The sequence below is a fragment of the Pseudopipra pipra genome, chromosome 13 (assembly GCF_036250125.1).
Source record: "Pseudopipra pipra isolate bDixPip1 chromosome 13, bDixPip1.hap1, whole genome shotgun sequence".
Taxonomy (NCBI): Eukaryota; Metazoa; Chordata; class Aves; order Passeriformes; family Pipridae; genus Pseudopipra; species Pseudopipra pipra.
Window position 1 is genome coordinate 19,340,325 of NC_087561.1, and position 17,026 is coordinate 19,357,350.

Here is a 17,026-nt window from a genome sequence, read left to right on the forward strand (position 1 = left end):
CTTGGGAATTCTGCCAGATGTCTTTGTGGCCTTTTGTAAATTCTGTATTCTTTGTTCCCACTATCCGTGGTACATCCTTCTTCCGAAGCTTTGCTAACTTCCCCACAGGTCTGAGGTCATTGAAGAATGTGCAGCCCTAGACTTTAACCATGCAATTCTATCAACAAGTAATTTTCTAACACCTGGACATCACTTACAGGTTGTTGGCTACTCCCTGTTTCACGGATTAAATCTCCCTTCTTGTTGATTAGGCTTGAAAGTATCCAAAGATCAAACATCAAAGAACATCCTTGCTTAAGAAATTTTACATATTCCACATTTTGCAACATCAGGAACTGTCCAGGCGGGTTTTGAATGTGTCCAGGAGGGGAGACTCCTTGCCCTTCCTGGGCAGCCTGTTCCAGTGCTCTGCCACTGTCAGTGTAAAGTTCCTCCTCACGTTGAGGTGGAACTTCTTGTGTTTTAGTTTATGGCCATTGCTCCTCGTCCTGTCGCTGGGCACCGCCAAAAGGAGTCCAGTACCATCCTCTTGGCACCCATCTTTTTTTTTTGCACATCAGTGACTTCGTAATTCTGACTTTTTTTTTTTGCACATCAGTAACTCCAAAAAAACCCCCAAGACCAGAAAAGAAATGTTGAATAAAACTCCACAGAGCTTAATTAGTAGCTCCCCAAAAGAGATGCACTTGCTTAATCTTATATATGCACGTATTTGCTGGGTTGCGTGTGACAAATATTGTTAAAATTGTAACCGCTCTGGGGTATTCCTCAGCTGGTGTGTGGTGGGTTATGGCTCTGAAACAAAATCGCCAGAGACACGGGGATTTACTCATGCTTCGGCTTTAATCTGTCTATTCGAGCACATTCTGAAAATTATTTCTGATTTCTATTCGCACTAAAATCCTTGGCTTTAGCAGTTCGGCACTTTCATGGGTTTAAATTCACACCTCAAAAATAGGAAACAAAAAGTGGTGTCAGAAGTGGGATTCGAACCCACGCCTCCATACGGAGACCAGAACACCCAAACCCGCGGCGGGAAGGCGCGGAACGCCTTGAGTCTGGCGCCTTAGACCACTCGGCCATCCTGACACTGCGATAACCACGTCCACCGGGACTCCCTTACCACGCTTCTCAAGGCCGCGCCCGCTTCTGTGTCCTCCGGCCCCTTACGGAGAGCCCGTCCGTGCCGGGGAGGTGCCGCAGAGCCGCCGGGGAACCGCGCTCTTTGTCGCGGCCGCGGGGCTGCGGCCGCCGCGAGGAGGAGCTCGGCGTTACCCACAGGCCCCCGCCCGCCGCCACTTCCGCCGCGACCATTTTGTTCTTCAGCGCCGTGAAGGGTACGCGCTCCGCTCGCACCATGTTCCCCGTGGCCAGGGCCGCGCTGAACCTCGCCGGTAAGGACGGGGGCGGCTCTGGGGGTGCGGGGGGTCCCACAGGGGGTCTGCTCCGGGTCGGTGCCCTTCCCCGTCGGGACTGTCCTTCACAGCCCCCGGCTCGCTGCGCTCCCGGGAGGGTCGTGAGGGCACCTCAGGGGCTCTGGCGTCCTTCGCCTCCTGCTTTTTTGTTTTCTTTCTGACTCTAGTTGGATTCCCTTCCTCGGCGTTTTTTTTTTCTTGTAACTGGAGGCACATCCGGATCTTGTAACCTGAGGTGAACAAAGCATAGTCAATACCCATCCCTTAAACTCAAGGTTAAAGTTACCTCTTCAGTGATGCAGATTCCCCAGTGCTTAATCTGGTCCTCGAAAATCTGGTCCTGGTTCATGATGTGCTTAGCCCTAGGTGTTTGCACTTAAAGTAAACGTGTCTCGGTAGATATTCAGGCTTTTTTATGTTTTAAAAAACCCTAGTGCAGCCTCACAGAGCACGCGAGGGCTGTAATAAATAACGTGATGTGTATCGCCATCATCTTCTCTGTTCATGGCTGGGTAAATGCAGACCACTGACCTGGAACTAAAAGATTATAGTTTGTAAAGTCTATCTTTATGCACATGTCACTATCTCATCAAAGACTTTGTACGCAACTATAAGCAATATCTCTGTTTTGTAGCTGGTTTGATTCCTCACTGTTGTCTTCTCCTTAATAAATGTAGCCTTTATAGTGTACATTTATGATGTACATCATCTGGAGATACCTTTTTGTATTTTATTCTCTGTTATTTACTTCATGCCCACAGTTATTTCCACTTCCTTCTTCGCCTCCCTCCCCTCCTTTAAAAAATGCTGAAAGAATGAGGAAGGTGTTACCCATGCCTGCTATATTCAACCCCATAACTTGACGGTGCATTTCATCCTGAAAATGCTTATATTAGTTCCCATACTGACAGGATAGATATTTATATATGGAAAGATGAAAACATTATGTGCTAAGCAAAATGTTTTATGAGAGAAACAGTAATATTTAAAAAGGTACTTCCACACTGAAGGCCCAAACAAAACATATCGATGAAAAAGGTAACTCAGAGGATTGGGGGTTTTTTTACTGGAATTAGATATAAGAAATAACTTTCTAGTGAGAAATTGAGAGGGCTAAAAAAAAAAAGTAAAGGATTTGTGCATATTCTTTGTTTCTGAGTCATTCCAGAGTTCTAAGTTCAAAAGATTAATTTTTTTTCAGCTTTTTTTAGTCTTTTAATGCTAATGCTTTCCTCTCTGTTGGTGGAAAATGAGGACTGTGAATGGTTCGAGTGTGTGTTTTAGCTGATTTCTGTGCTTCTGTTTATCATTCCTTAGCTCGTGGCATCCAGCACACTGCAGTCAGACAAGCTCACCGCAAGCATGAGCCGAACTTCCACGATAAATACGGAAACTTGGTCCTGCTTGGTGGAGCTGCCGTTTTCGTCAGTGTCTGGGGATATGTAAGTTGGTTTTTCACTAGTCAGTTGTGACTCCAGCTGTAAACTTCAAAGGTATCAAGTTTCATGAAGGCTTACTTGTTTGAAATAAGTTCAGTGGTCAGAATTTAGGAGCTTCTGTAAATGGATAGGGGTGTGATAGAGGTGAAAGTTGTGTTAGTTCATGTCTTGGTTTTGAGTTGTTACACGAATTTCTGTGTCAGTCTGTTGCCTGATTTGAAAATGTATGAGAAACAAAAGTAATCTCTGTTTTCCTTGGGATATCTAACCTATACAGCTACGAGTTTTAGTAGAAAAATTTCTAGATTAAAATACCAGTATGGTGATGGGATTTTAAATTCCAGATTCTTTGTGCTAAAACTGGGTATTTTGAAAGAGAAAGCTGAAATATTTAAATACTGTTCAATATAAACATATTCCACTTGCTTTATTAGAAAATTAATGAGGTGTTGTGTTCTAATACAAGAAATCTAAACTGAAAACAATAGAAATAGCCCTCTTTTGGAAGGTTTCCTTTATTTCAGAGTTAGTAATCTTGGGTTTTATGCTCTTACAGGTGCTAACACAGCTCGGAATGGAGTGGGGCTTGTCACCTGTTGGCAGAATCACTCCAAGAGAATGGAGGGAGTAACAGCCTCTGCTTCTAATGAACTGCTCTGAACTTTCACTGAGAAAACGGTCCTGTAATGGCATTTGTTCCCTGATTACCACTTGTGCAGTGGCATTCCTGGTCTAATAAACATACCTAGAAACCTGTCTGGCTCTTCCAGGTTTCCTCTATGCTCAGAGTCTGATGAAGTATAAGAAGTAGTGTAAAAATTTAAAGTACTTTTAGGTAATCCCAGTTGTTCCTGTAAAGTTCACCAGTGGATTAAGGACAAATCCAGAACTTTGCTGAGTTGGCCACTTGGCCAGATGTGTGTGTAAATCAACCTCACTGCATTCTCACTGCAGAGTGCACATCCCTTTACCTCTGACTTGTAATGACAAAGCTGAGAGCCCTTTTTTTTCAACAGAAGGACTCTTATGTCTTGAATCACTCTGCCAGTAATTACATCTGTGGCCTCTGAGGTGTGAAGAAACTAAATTCAATTTTGAGTCAGGCTCCATGGAAAGAGGCAGTTTTGAGAAATGTGACTTTCCTAGTGAACTCTTAGGGAATCACAGACTGGTTTGGGGTGGAAGGGACCTGGGAGCCTGTCTTGTTCCAACCCCCTGCCTCTGCATTTAACTTCTGTGTAGGGTCAAAGTTATTAGAGAAATGAGGTGGAAAAACAACAGTTACTGGTTCATGCTGGTACTTGATTATCAGAGACTCTCAGGATGGTTTGGGTTGGAAGGGACGTGAGAGACCAGCCAGTCCCACCCCTGCCATGGGCAGGGACACCTTCCACTAGCCCAGGTTGCTCCAAGCCCAGTCCAACCTGGCCGTGGGCACTCGAGATTTGTTAGGAAATAGATTTTAGGTGTATGCAGACTCTGCAAACCTCCGACTCAGTGTGAATCCCTGCAAAGCACCAGGTTTTCATACCGCGGAGATGTGTGAAACGGCAGCGTTCGCTCCTCGGAGACTGGAACGGGGGTTCCTCGCCGAGCGCTGCTGCCCCTGCCGAGCGCTGCTGCCCCTGCCGAGCCCTCCCTGCCGGGCCCCGTGCGGGGCTGGGAGCGGCTGCTCCCGAGGCCGAGCCTTAGTGCGGGAGCGGTTGTCCCGCGGTGCCTGTCGCGACAGGGCCACGGCCATCGCCATCGCGGCGGCGCCGCCCCGCCCCCCGCCGTCACGTGACCGGCGCGTCACGTGCGCGGGGCGGGGAAGGGCCCGGCGGGGCCCGGGCCGGGAGCGGCGATCGGGACCGGGAACGTCCCGGGGAGGGATATCCTGGTGAGTCCGGACCGGGAACATCCCGGGGAGGGATATCCTGGTGAGTGCGGACCGGGAACGTCCCGGGGAGGGATATCCTGGTGAGTGCGGACCGGGAACATCCCGGGGAGGGATATCCTGGTGAGTGCGGACCGGGAACGTCCCGGGGGGGCGATATCCCGGTGAGTGCGGACCGGGAACGTCCCGGGGAGGCGATATCCCGGTGAGTGCGGACCGGGGAGTAGCCCGGAGAATAGCCCGGGGGGGCTATATCCCGGTGAGTGCGGACCGGGAACGTCCCGGGGGGGCGATATCCCGGTGAGTGCGGACCGGAGGGGCGATATCCTGGTGAATGCGGACGGGGGAATATCTCGGGGAGTGCTGACCGGGGTGGGCGATATCCCAGTGGGTGCGGACCGGGGGGGCGATATCCTGGGAGTGCGGACCGGGGAATATCCTGGGGAGTAGGGACTGGGGGTGGATATCCCGCTGTCCCGGTGGGTGCGGACAGGGGGGGATATCCCGCTGTCCCGAGGAGTACGGACCGGGACGGGGGATATCCCGCTGTCCCGGGGAGTACGGACCGGGGCGGGGGATATCCCGCTGTCCCGGTGGGTGCGGACAGGGGGGGATATCCCGCTGTCCCGGGGAGGTTTTCCCGGCGCTGCCGCGGGCGGGACGCGGTGCCGGGACACGGGGGGGAGATGGTCCCGGGGAGGGTCCGAGCCCCAGAAGCCCTTGGCTCGGTGGGGTCTGTGCAGCCCCGCGGAGGGGCCGTGGGCTGTGTGAGGGTCTCCGGTGACCCCGTCCCGGGGCCGTGTCCTGCTCAGCCCTGCTCAGCCCGGTGTGCCCGGCGGGGAGCACCCACATTTCCTTCTCCTTGGGACGCAGGAATGTCTGGTGCACTCTCACTGGTGCTTTCGAAAAGGCCCCGTCCGGCTCTTGTCAGCCGGCAGAGAAGGACTCGTCGGGAATGTGAAGGCACACGGAGCCTCTGCTCCCAGGGCCTTTTTTCCGGTTCTGAGCTGCTCGACTTGTCCCTCTGGAACATCTGACTTAGCGTTTTACCTTATGTCACCTCATGCCACCTTATGATGGCAGCACTCTGCACAAGTACCTCTTTTCCAGTGTTTTCATTAAAAGCATAGTATAAATGTTCTGGAAAAGAGCAGGAAGTTGTCTGTGATGCTTTGGGGTAAAATCTTGTGAAAATGAGCAAGAGCAAAACAGCTGTAACTGTTGCCTCTCTGTGTGCGTGTTCTGGAAATTGCACATAATTAGTGTAAAGTTGCTTAAAATCTTTCATGCAGTCAGCAAAGATTGTATTTCTGTACTTAAATACTTGTCAAATTGTGTTTCTGGAAGTAAATAGGCCAAGATTTGGTAATGTGGGAGGTAGTTGTGTGTATTACAATGCACTGTGTGAGCACAAACACAATTTGATTGGAAATTAATTATTATAAGTGTATTTCCTTATAGAGAAAAGTCATGAAGGTGTTTTACTTTCAAGGTGGCAAATCAGGGAAGCGAAAGTTGGCGTTGCATGTCATTTACTCTTTTATTCTTATTTTCACTTGTATAAAGCATTTCACATTGTTCTGCCAAGTAGTTTGAGGCCAAGCTGAAGAGTGAGAAGTCCTAGTTGACCTTAGTATGCTCACATAACAAGAGCTTGTACATTATATTCTACTCCTAATACTTGCTGTGTTTCTTCCAAGGGAACATTCATGTTCTCCAAAAATCTGACTTGAAGAGGTAGTGGAAGCTTACAAAAAAATAAAAGGATTTGCAAAGGATTTGTCTCAAGTGCTATAAAACTCCTGTTAGAAATGAAGCAGAATGTTTTCAATATGTACTTTTTTTCCCCCATGCAGTTTGTATAGAAATAAATTCCCTGAGAGCAATTTCCATTGTCTGCTGACCAAGCAAGGCTTGTTAGAGTCTTGAGCAACATGAAATACAGCCTGTTTAGAGAGTCACGTAGCTCCGACATTTATTACAGATGCACAGTTTCTCTCTCAGTGATTAAGCCTCATATATCCATGAGAGTATCCAGAATATCTCCTATCTAGTCATGCTTTCAAATGGCTCTGTTTGCCCATGAATCCTATAAAATCTCGTTCTGTGTTGGATGCCATCTTCTGGAGCACTTTTTAAGTCCAAGTGTGAGATGATGCAGCTTTTTCCTTTCTTGCTGCCCTTTGCTCTTTTCCACGGGTCCCTGCAGACCTTTAGGAACAGGCAACTTTTTTCCATTTAAAGTAATTAGTAATTTAGCTTTCTGCTGCCATTAATATAGTGAGCTAAGTAGCACTTGGCCATTTGGAAATTTAATAAAATCCAAAGGCTGTAATTAAACCTGACAGATTCTGTTTCTGGTGTTTGTGTGATATTTGCCTCTAAGTTTCAGCAGCTATAAATTACATATAAAAATATAAAATCTAATTATATACAGAGAACTTTGGTGGAAGCTGGTGCTGTACACTCAGCCAGGAGTGTGGTGTCCTTCCCCATTCTGTGTCCCTGCTGATCCCAGAACAGAATGCTGTGCTGCCTGGGTTAGCTCGGATGTGAGAAACACCAAAGTGGTTTTTGTGGGGTTCAGTGGGGCTCTGCAGTTTTACCAGTGTTGTAACTTCCTCTTTGCGTTGCCTCTTCATGTTTTTTTTTAATTTTTTTTGATACTGTGGGTTTATGAATTACTTACCTCTGACTTCATCATACTTATTTGCTTCAGATATTTTACTTACAGTGACTGCTGTTAGCACATCCCCCAAAAATATTGAGATGAATATGAGTGTCTCAGTCACCTTGTGCTTTTTCACTGTTGCAATTTCCTTTCCGTAGGAAGAAATTGCTGTTGGAAGTAGAAATTACTTCTTTCAATTGCTTCATTCTTCGTAGAAACACTAGCTGACTTTCTTCAAGAAAATGAAACTAAACACAGAGCTGTTAAATTGTCAGGGGAACTGCCATTCCTTTGTGTTGTCAAATCCTAAAATGCTTTACTAATTGATGGTTAAGGTGTTTTATAGATGAGCCAATGCCTTGCTTAAGATAAACCTTTATTTTTCTCTAAAACACATGCAATCCATAACTTAGCTTCTAACTTAAAAGGATATATCCATGATAACTTTAAATTTATTTATTAGCAGTCATTTGCCTTGAAGTCAGTAGTTGAGACCTTTGGTCAACTTTTAAAATACTTCTCAGCACCTGCAAAGCTTTTCAGGTGTTGAAGAAGTTTGTTGGCTGTTTCAGCTGCATCTGCCAGAAGCATAACTGTCCTTTGTAGGATGGGGTTCTGTTTTCAGATAATGAATATATATATATATATATATATGTATAAAAAATGGAGTGAGGAATTACACAGATGGAGTGATGGATGGCAAGAGTGAGGACACAGCATGTTCCAAGTTCAGGCAATTGCTGTGGTATCCATGGATTGCTGCACAGTCTCATGCAGATCTTTTGACTTCTACATCTGCTTTAATGTGAACTTGGTAAAATATTAACACGTACAAGGAAAACTAGGATTAAATTCTTATTATTCATACACCTCTTGTGTGCATCTAGTTATGATTTATTGGTGCAACAGATATTTTTCAGTCTGCTTAGTTATGAATTTTCTTAATTTCATGCTGTCAGGAGGAGGAAATATGACAAAAATATTCCTTTCAAGTTTCAGCTGAAGTATTTTTTCCAGGAAGCACTTCTGAGGGAGGCAGAGCATTAGAAATGGAATGGAATATGACAAGGTAGTGCCTCAGCTGTAAGCATGTATTTAACTGCTTGTCCTGGGCATTTTGTAAGGGGAGGAGGAAGGATGTGTGTATTTTTAGAGTCACTGTTAAACCCTATACTTTGTTCCGAGAACAAGATTTCTTTGAAGCATCAGGAGCACTGGAAATTCAGGCAATGTAGTCTTCAGAAATTTCATTAAGGCTGTACAGAAAACTGAGATTGTTAATGAGCTGGTTCTTAATTCAGTGTTAATAATATAATGTGACTGATGTGAAGAGGCAGTAATGCTCTCAAATGGCTTATTTAGATTTGGACACGTCTCATTTTTTAGAGAACAGCCTGTTTTTAAAATTAATATAAAAATTGTTAGCAACTTTCAACAATGTCAATAGAAGTCCTTGTTGGTCGTATTCCCTGCCAGCAGAGAGCTGTGAGTGATGCACATGTCATAGACAGCCAGGGTGCTTCTGAACTGAAAGTCAGAGAACAGAAAGAAGAGACAGCTTGGTCCAACAGAGGAATTCTGTTGGTGGAAGTTCTGGATTCAGTCCTGCTATTCTGGGGCCTTGAGGGGTAAAAAAGGAAAATGAGATTTGCCTTTTTCTCTTTCCTTGTGTCTTTATGCTTTTTGCATGTTTGAATTGCAGTATATTCCAGGACAGGGTATTCTCTGCTGTGTTCATGAATGAACAGCAGAAGGGCAAGGAAGCTGACTGAGAAAATGGAGGAAATACTTTGTGCATGCAAACTATGATAATAATAGATAGGGAAAAAGGGTAATGTTATTTTCATGTATGTAAGCAGTTGGGTTTTTAATGTGTTGGTGGGCATTTGGTAGCAGTGCTGATGGTGAATGTAATCTCTTTAACAGTGCTGGTTCACCAGCCACAGGCTGCTGTTACTTCCTCATAGCACCTCAAAAAAAACTTTAACACAGTATCCTAGTTTCTGTAAAAATGAATATTTTTATGCTGTAGTTTGCCAAAGAACAGGCAAGTCAGCAGGCTCTGCCTTAGGGCTGTTTCCCGGTTCTAAAGCAGCGTCTTGCCAACCTTTGATTGTTTTAGGTAGCAACTCACAGTTACAGTATTTCCTTATTTTTGTTTTCCAAATACAGTAATTGTGCGAGTTGTCAGGGCAGTTCAAGTTGATCGTGTACCTGAAATGCTTTTAAACTCATGTCTATCCAAAGCTGACTGGAGGACAGGCTGTCTCTGTCTGTGACAGTCTGTTGTGTCTCATTTTAGTCAGTCCTGTGTGCCTGGTTGTGTTCACAAAGTGCACTCCAAGTCAAGTACTTCTTGCAACTTTATTTGCACTTCAGGCTTGTGGGAATATTCAGTTTCTCCCAGGCTGTGGAGTTACAATGTTGTCTTTGTTTGCTCTGTGTGGACTGAGCATTCCTTAGGGAAGAACTGAGGTAATCAGGGAGGATCACATTTCAACATGACATGAAAGCAAGTATTTTCTTGGGTGACTTACAGAGTTTTTTAAAGTACCTCCAAGTGTGCAGATGAGTCTGAGAAAGGACCTGCTATATGAAATTTGCTTAAAATACACTCTTCTGCTGATTGATAATTCTTGTGTGTCAAGTGACAATTTTGTATTTCTGTAATGGGTGAATATTTACATACAAACTGTGTGTGTGTGAGAAGTGAGATCTGTAATAACTCTTCCGATGTACTTGTCTTATTTCTGTTCTTAGCAGGGTTGAGATGTATTTCATCTATTGAAAAAGTCACTAATTCCCAGTTTTATACTGTCTTTGCTCCTTGTTTATTAAGTTTCAACATTTAGTTTTGTGCATCAGGGAGGTAAAACCTGTTTCTATGATGAAACTTCTTGTGTTCTTACATGGTTTGCAACACAACTCAAAGTGAAACCAGAAACTCCCAGACCTTCTGTAACAGGGAACAGCTTGGAAATGTCACCAAGGAGCAAGAAAACTAATTTTACTCAACATTGTTGATGTAATTTAGTTTTCCAAGATAGGTCTTCAGGATAAGAAAAATGAGTTAAGCAGGTCTTAACTTCAGCTCTTCAATTAGGCATCACATTTTGCTGTTGATTCCATTGCAGCCAGACATTAACTGTGATCATTTTCCTGCTCACTAGCCTCTCTGTCATTGGAAAAATAATGCAAATTTTCAAAATGCTAAGAAAAAAAATCTGAAAATCATTTCTTTTGCCCTCTTTCTCCCTCAGTCACTAAACAGTTTATTCATTTGGCAAAAGGAGTCCTTTGCATTAGCTGTTATTTCTACAAATTAATTTCATTTAGGTTCAGTAATTTTTTCTGGGCATGTTTTTATGAGAAAAAATAATAATGATACTCTTCAGAGTATCTTTCTGTACAGCTTTGCTCATATTTTAGTGTCTGCTAGAGTTACATGTGGCTAAGTATGACATTTGTTAAATCACAGGCTCATGGAATGGTTTGGGTTGGAAGGGACCTTAAAACTCGTCTTGTTCCAACCCCTGCCATGGGGACACCTTCCACTACATCCCTGTTTTCATTTCAGTCTTTGTGAAATGATTTGAGAACTAATGTCTTACTTGTTTTTAGCCAACAGCAATGAGAAGACTGGAGTAGAAATTCACAATGGAGGCCAAATCCGTGGTCATCGGTGTGGAGGGGATGACCTGCAATTCCTGTGTTCAGACCATTGAGCAGCATGTTGGGAAGATGAATGGGATCCATAACATTAAAGTGAGTAACACTGTCACTGTTTCTTACAAAGCTTTGTTCTTATTTGAGAAACCATGATAAAATTTCGCACCAAGGGAGGAAAATAATGTGAGAAGAGTATATTCTGAATGTTTCAGGGGAAGCTGATGTTGGAGATCCATTAGTGTAGTTCTGGTATGTAAGAGAAAACAAGTGCTTACTTTCCTGCAGTGGGACCTAAGTCATTATCTGTTGCTCTTAATTAATTTTCTGCTTTACATTTAATTCAGTATTGTGGAGTAAAGGGAAAAAAAGTAAAAAAAAGGCAAGAACAATAAACTTTAAAATAAAATAAGGCAAAAGCCCTAGAACTTGCACTGGTGAAAAAAAGGGAGCTGTCCTTGTCCCTTATACTGCACAAATGTCAGTATTTGCTCAAAAGCCTACAGACCTTTTCTGTCCAGCTGATGGTGCACGGGGGTCACTTGCACAGGCTCAAACGTGCCTGTGGGCTTGAGGTGTCCAGTTAATTGGGTAGTTGACTCACCATGAAAAAAAATCTGTTCTGTTGTGATCTGTGAAATAAGAGTAGCAGGAAATCTGGATAACATAGGAGAGTCTTGACAGGTCTTAGAAGTTTCCTTTCCTTTGTACTGTCCGTGAGGAAATGAGAGAAAGGGCAGCAGAACTGTAATCTTGAACTGCTCATGGAGCTTCAGGTTTGCCCTAATCCAGGTTTCCTTGACCTATCTTGATTTTAACTTTTTTCTTAGCTTGGAGGAGAGATCAGTATTTTGTTAGTATTTTTTTTGTCATGGGCAAAACAATGGACTGTAGAGTATTCCAGAGTGAGCTGATTATCCCTACACGGTACATAATTTTACAGTAGATTTATTGATGGAAACAATTTAAAAGCTGGGAGATTGCTGTTAATTTTGTGACCCAATCTGTGGTAGAAAGAACAGTCTTATCAATATCAGCAACAGAAAACTGCAAAGTTTAATTATTGAGTATCCATGTTCTGAAAACATGCTGTAGCATTGCATGGTGGTTGATTTTACTCCAAAGAAAACACTATCTTCCTGGTTTCATCAAAAGTTAATTTCTATTTTAGTAGAAATAGAAATGCCTTTGACAAATAGTTTTCTCACAGGACTGGGCACATTATCTTAGTTTGGGCTGCATGTGACCATTACCTGTAGCTGGCTTTGAAGGGTTCATTGTGGTGCCCTTTCCCTGCAGAGGCAAGAGATGCACTGGTTCAGTGCAGTTTCCTTTTGCCTGAAGTAGATGTTCCTGTACACACGTGGAAATTTTGGTGAAGAGCAGCAATATTTACAAGACCCATAATTTTTCATCTTCCTTCAGCTGTAGTGGAGCTTTAATGTGGGTCTGTGCTCTGCCAGCAGGACCTTGGAGCATCTCTGTGCATGGTGAGATCAGTCACTGGGTGTTTGCCAGCGTGGAGTCACAGGAAGGCTAAAAGCAGCCTGTAAAATACCCCCAGATAATTGGATTTCAGGATCCTCACTTTCTCCTTTTTCTAGCAAAAAATATAATCTCATCAGCCTTGTGTTTTCTCAGCTATTTCTGAGAATATACAGTTGACTTCAGATAGAAGAGGGAGGAGAGATTCAAGACAATGTGCATACTGTCTTTTACATAAGGAATGAAGCAGATTTTTAGAAGGACAATATTAAGAGTTTTATATTTAGATTTTAAGGTAAATACCTTATCCCAAAGCTGAACACTGTTTCAAAAACTGTATTACAAAAACGTAGTCTGAGTAGAACAGGACTCTAAGAAACATTAAGAGGACATATTTAGTAATTATCCTCTTTATAACATCAGAGCTACGGTTCAGTCAGATCATTTGACTCAGAAAATTCTCTGAGAACAGTAAAACAGGATTTTATTTAGTAATTATGAATAAGGTCAGCAAGGGGTGGGAATGTTAGATGGCTAATACAGACAAACAGCTGCTCTTTGATTATTTTGCCTCCAACTGCAATGAAACCAATAAATGTCCATGTTGCTAATTCTACAAGGGCCCATAACTGGGACAGAAATGAGGAGAGGTGGTTCTTAAAATGATTTAACTGGTCTAATTTAATCATGACTGTGATGTTTAGGCTGTACCTCTGCCCAGAGGAAAGACAGAATTGAATTGGTAATGTGAGTTGGGCCTCTGGCAGGCTTCGTTTTTTCCTTTTGGAAACTGCAATTATTATATTTGATTTATCATCCCTTGGGAGAAAATTAAGTTGAGGATATTTGTACCATCTAATGGGAAAGGTTAATACCAAATCAGGACGTCTCTGGATCACCAAAATGTACAGAGAGAGGAAAAACAGCTTCTTTAATGTTTGTCATATATCAGATTTCCAAACCGAATTTTGTTCAGTGAAGTCTGATGCAGGTTTGTGCTCACAGCAAGTTACCAGCCTGTGCCTCCCATGCCTGGAAATACTGGGCTCCTTCCACTGCTACTTAAAGCTGTGGTTTTTTTCAAAGACTGTTTGCTTCCATCCTTGTAGCCTGAGGGTAATTACTGCTAACTGCATTAGAATTACTGTTAACTGATTTGAATTTTTGCTGTGGGCTCTTTTGGGTTCATCATCATAATTCAGGAGAATTTGGCTCTGGAAGTTTCATTAAATGCGTTGGTGCTGTCTGGATGTCATAAGTAAAAGTGGCCAGACAGACTTGGAAAGGATTCTGAAACTGGGAGTAAGGAAGGGGTGGGATCTCTTCTTTCCAGCCCAGCTGTTGCACAGAAGAGAAGTCTCTCAGTGGTGGCTGCTGGTATGGCTTTGCTCCTCAAGGTGAGGGGTGAGGGATGAAGTTATACTGGACAAGTGTTACTAATATTTGCAAGTAAAAGCAATTTCTAGTCCCATGCAGTATTAGTAACTCTTTGTATTGCAGTTTGCTAAATTGTTGTGTTTATTGCCTCCCAAGGTCTCTCTGGAGGATAAGAATGCTGTCATCATTTATGACCCCAAGCTCCAGACTCCAGGGACACTGCAGGAAGCCATCTATGACATGGGATTTGATGCTACACTGGCTGATTCAAACCCACAACCTGTTATACCTGACACTATTTTCCTTACCATCCCTCCCCAGTCAGCCCTAACACCCAGACAGATCTGTACCACGCTGCTGAAGAACAAAGGGATCCTGGATGTGAAAGTCTCCTCTGACCAAAAAACTGCAGTGGTGACTTTCATTTCTTCCATCATAAATGGCAAACAGATTATCCAGACGGTCCCAGGAGCAGATTTAAATATCTCTGCAGCAGAGGTGACCCCTGGAAGTCGGGAAGATGCCGGCTGGTCTCAGGCGAGCAGTGCTGTGCTGCGCCTGAAGGTGGACGGCATGACCTGTCACTCCTGCACCAGCACCATCGAGGGCAGGCTTGGAAAACTGCAAGGAATTCAGCGGGTTAGAGGTGAAACCTTAGTGTGTCTTCATGTCATTTGGCCATGCTGTTCTTTGATGGCATTGTGGAGATGCCTTGTGTTTACGTGAGAGAGCTGAGTGTGTGACTGTTTGTGGTACTGGCTATTTAGTTACACGTTTAATTTGAACTGGAAGTGAAGAAATGGGCCCAAATTGTGGGGAGGCTGTTGCTGTTACATGTGTGACAGTATTCAGTGGTTGCTTTGTATCTCGGTTGGGAGCAGTTGTGCTCCATAACTTTATTACCAGTTACAGAAATCTCTAATACAAGATGTCGTTTTTATGTTTTAATTAATATTAATTTATCTTTTCTGTTAAATTAAAAATTTGTATTGTCATGTATATAATTGTATCTAAAAGGCAAGATCAACTTATCTGTATAATTAGCTTTGGCATTAATGTATTGCCACAGAACCTAATAAAAGGGTAAATTTAATAAGTACCGATGCCATTTGTGAAAGTCCTGGGGAAAGAGCAAAAAACTGAGGAAAAGAGGAGTTGAAAATTATTGTAGTACTAGACAAAAAAATGGTTGAAGAACTAACTTTTGGTATTTACCAAACAAATGAAATCTCCTTTCTGTTGCATTTGCTTCTATGACCATTTAAAGTGTTCTTGGAAAGCCTTGACAAGACCTGTTGATGTGCTCGTTATGTTTAGGGCAGTAAAACACTTTTGTTCGTTTATTTTATTGGTAATTTATTTTATTGGTTAAATTTCAGTGTCTCTGGACAATCAGGAAGCTGTTGTTATCTACCAGCCTCACCTAATTACAGCAGAAGAAATAAAACATCAAATTGAAGCAGCGGGTTTCGCAGCATCCTTCAAAAAGCAGCCCAGAGCCCTGAAGCTCAGTGCCATTGACCTGGAGAGGCTGAGGAATGCTCAGCCCAAAGGCTCTGAGCCAGCACAGAGGGAAAACTGCAGTGGGACTGGGACCAGGACAGTTGTGTTCAGAGTCGATGGGATGCACTGCAATTCCTGCGTCCTCAACATCCAGGGCGCTGTGTCAGCACTCCCGGCAGTAACAGGGGTCCTTGTTTCCTTAGAGAAGAAATCTGCTGTTATAAACTATAACCCAAGCTTAATTAGCATAGACAGGCTGAGGAAAGCCATAGAGGCCGTGTCTCCTGAGACATTCAAAGTCAGCCTTCCCGAGGAGTGTGAAAACCCGGCACTTTTCCCCCCGCTGGCGTCTCCCCTGAAATCTCACACAGCTCTGAAGGATCCCAGCCAGCCACTTACTCAAGTTGTCGTGATCAGTATTGAGGGGATGACCTGCAGCTCTTGTGTGCAGTCCATCGAGGGAGTCATATCCCAAAAGCCAGGTGTGAAATCCATTCGTGTCTCTCTCTCAAATGGAAACGGGACTATAGAATACGACCCGCTGCAAACGAGCCCAGAAGACCTGCGGTCCTCAATAGAGGACATGGGATTCGATGCCTCTTTTCCAGGTAATAACATATTAAACTTTTAAATTCAAAAGGATTGTCCAGTTTTTTTTAGCCTTTGGTACGACCCAAGATGAAATTCAGCAGCTGACACGCACTTTGTGCTTGCCAAGCTTTCTGTCTTCTCTGCCAGTGAGATAATTAGAGGTACGTGCACAGCCTTTAATACATCAGATTAATTAAAATAATTGAGATGCCTGGAAATATAAATGTCAGATAAATATTGATGTTCCATGTTCCTATTTGCTGCTTTATAATATTCATGGCATGAATATGGAATTGTAGCTTTGCTAACTGTGAAGAATATTATGGATTGCTGTGCTGAAGTTTCTCTAATGCTGAATTATCTAAGTCTTGACTCCTGTGGACTAACTAATGAAGGGAGATTTAACCAGGCTCAGGCATGACTGAGGAGTGACAAGAGTCTGAAGAGAGTGGACATCACTCAGAATGTTAAAATGATGATGCTGTGGGAGAACCCTGGTCAGCAGCTCAGCACCAACCACCCACTTGCTCACTTTCCCATGGTGGGAGGGGGAAGAGAAGGGTATAAGAGAAAAACTTTGTGGATTAGATAAAGGTAAGTTTAATAGGTGAAGCAAAAGTTGCCCCTGCAAGCAAAGCAAGGAATTAGTTAATTACTTCCCATGGGCAGGCAGATGTTTGTCCATCCTTGTGGGTTGGCTATCCTAGCTGTGCCTCTCCCAGATTCTCACCCCCACCTCCAGCAATATGAAGAGAGGCTTCCTGAGGGAACAGGGAAGCTCCACTTGTTGATTCAGTAAGATTAAATATCAGTAAATACAGTACATGAGCTATTTCATGGCAATAACTGAAGAAGTGGTTGGGTGCTCCCATTTAGTTCCTTTTGTGCTGCTCCTGCACAAACACAGCATTCCCTGGATTGCTGTAAGGAGCAGATGTCTCTAGTTCCAGAGCCCTTCTCTAAGGTCAAAATCACTGACTTTGCTTGTGAAACATGCACTTGC

At 43.6% G+C, this 17,026-nt stretch overlaps 2 protein-coding genes, 1 long non-coding RNA gene and 1 other non-coding gene across 8 annotated transcripts in view; 2 read left to right on the forward strand and 2 right to left on the reverse strand.

Moving 5' to 3' along the window:
* Nucleotides 1–824: 824 nt before the first annotated feature.
* LOC135421642 (uncharacterized) lies at nt 825–4,610 on the reverse strand. Its single transcript, XR_010434137.1, has 2 exons — nt 4,386–4,610; nt 825–1,645 (listed from the first exon to the last, which is right to left on the reverse strand). It is a non-coding gene; the product is annotated as an uncharacterized LOC135421642 (long non-coding RNA).
* On the reverse strand, nt 973–1,089 carry TRNAL-CAA (transfer RNA leucine (anticodon CAA)). The gene is made up of 2 exons: nt 1,052–1,089; nt 973–1,018 (listed from the first exon to the last, which is right to left on the reverse strand). It is a non-coding gene; the product is annotated as a tRNA-Leu (tRNA).
* On the forward strand, nt 1,266–3,610 carry LOC135421641 (cytochrome c oxidase subunit 7B, mitochondrial). Its single transcript, XM_064670250.1, has 3 exons — nt 1,266–1,394; nt 2,733–2,857; nt 3,411–3,610. Exons 1-3 carry the CDS (start codon nt 1,358–1,360, stop codon nt 3,483–3,485), a joined length of 237 nt encoding a protein of 78 aa, XP_064526320.1. The 5' UTR covers nt 1,266–1,357; the 3' UTR covers nt 3,486–3,610.
* A 29-nt stretch (nt 4,611–4,639) lies between the features above and the next one.
* The window catches only part of ATP7A (ATPase copper transporting alpha), a 28,281-nt gene continuing 15,894 nt past the window's right edge, over nt 4,640–17,026 (forward strand). Inside the window, exons 1-4 of one of the 5 annotated variants that reach the window (XM_064670245.1) lie at nt 4,640–4,733; nt 11,023–11,166; nt 14,086–14,575; nt 15,309–16,040. In XM_064670245.1, coding sequence (XP_064526315.1) covers nt 11,059–11,166; nt 14,086–14,575; nt 15,309–16,040 — 1,330 coding nt within the window. In that variant the 5' untranslated portion in view covers nt 4,640–4,733; nt 11,023–11,058. Of the gene's footprint in view, nt 4,734–4,771; nt 4,936–5,041; nt 5,061–7,960; nt 8,471–11,022; nt 11,167–14,085; nt 14,576–15,308; nt 16,041–17,026 lie in introns of those variants that run through there. The other 4 variants (XM_064670246.1, XM_064670244.1, XM_064670248.1 and 1 more) reach the window with 4 other exon arrangements.

Excerpts from the sequence above, each read along its gene's own strand:
- LOC135421641 (XM_064670250.1), top strand. The coding sequence starts at position 1,358 with ATGTTCCCCGTGGCCAGGGCCGCGCTGAACCTCGCCG. Across the intron at positions 1,395-2,732 it reads GGCCGCGCTGAACCTCGCCG|CTCGTGGCATCCAGCACACT; the intron begins GTAAGGACGGGG and ends ATCATTCCTTAG. Across the intron at positions 2,858-3,410 it reads TCGTCAGTGTCTGGGGATAT|GTGCTAACACAGCTCGGAAT; the intron begins GTAAGTTGGTTT and ends ATGCTCTTACAG.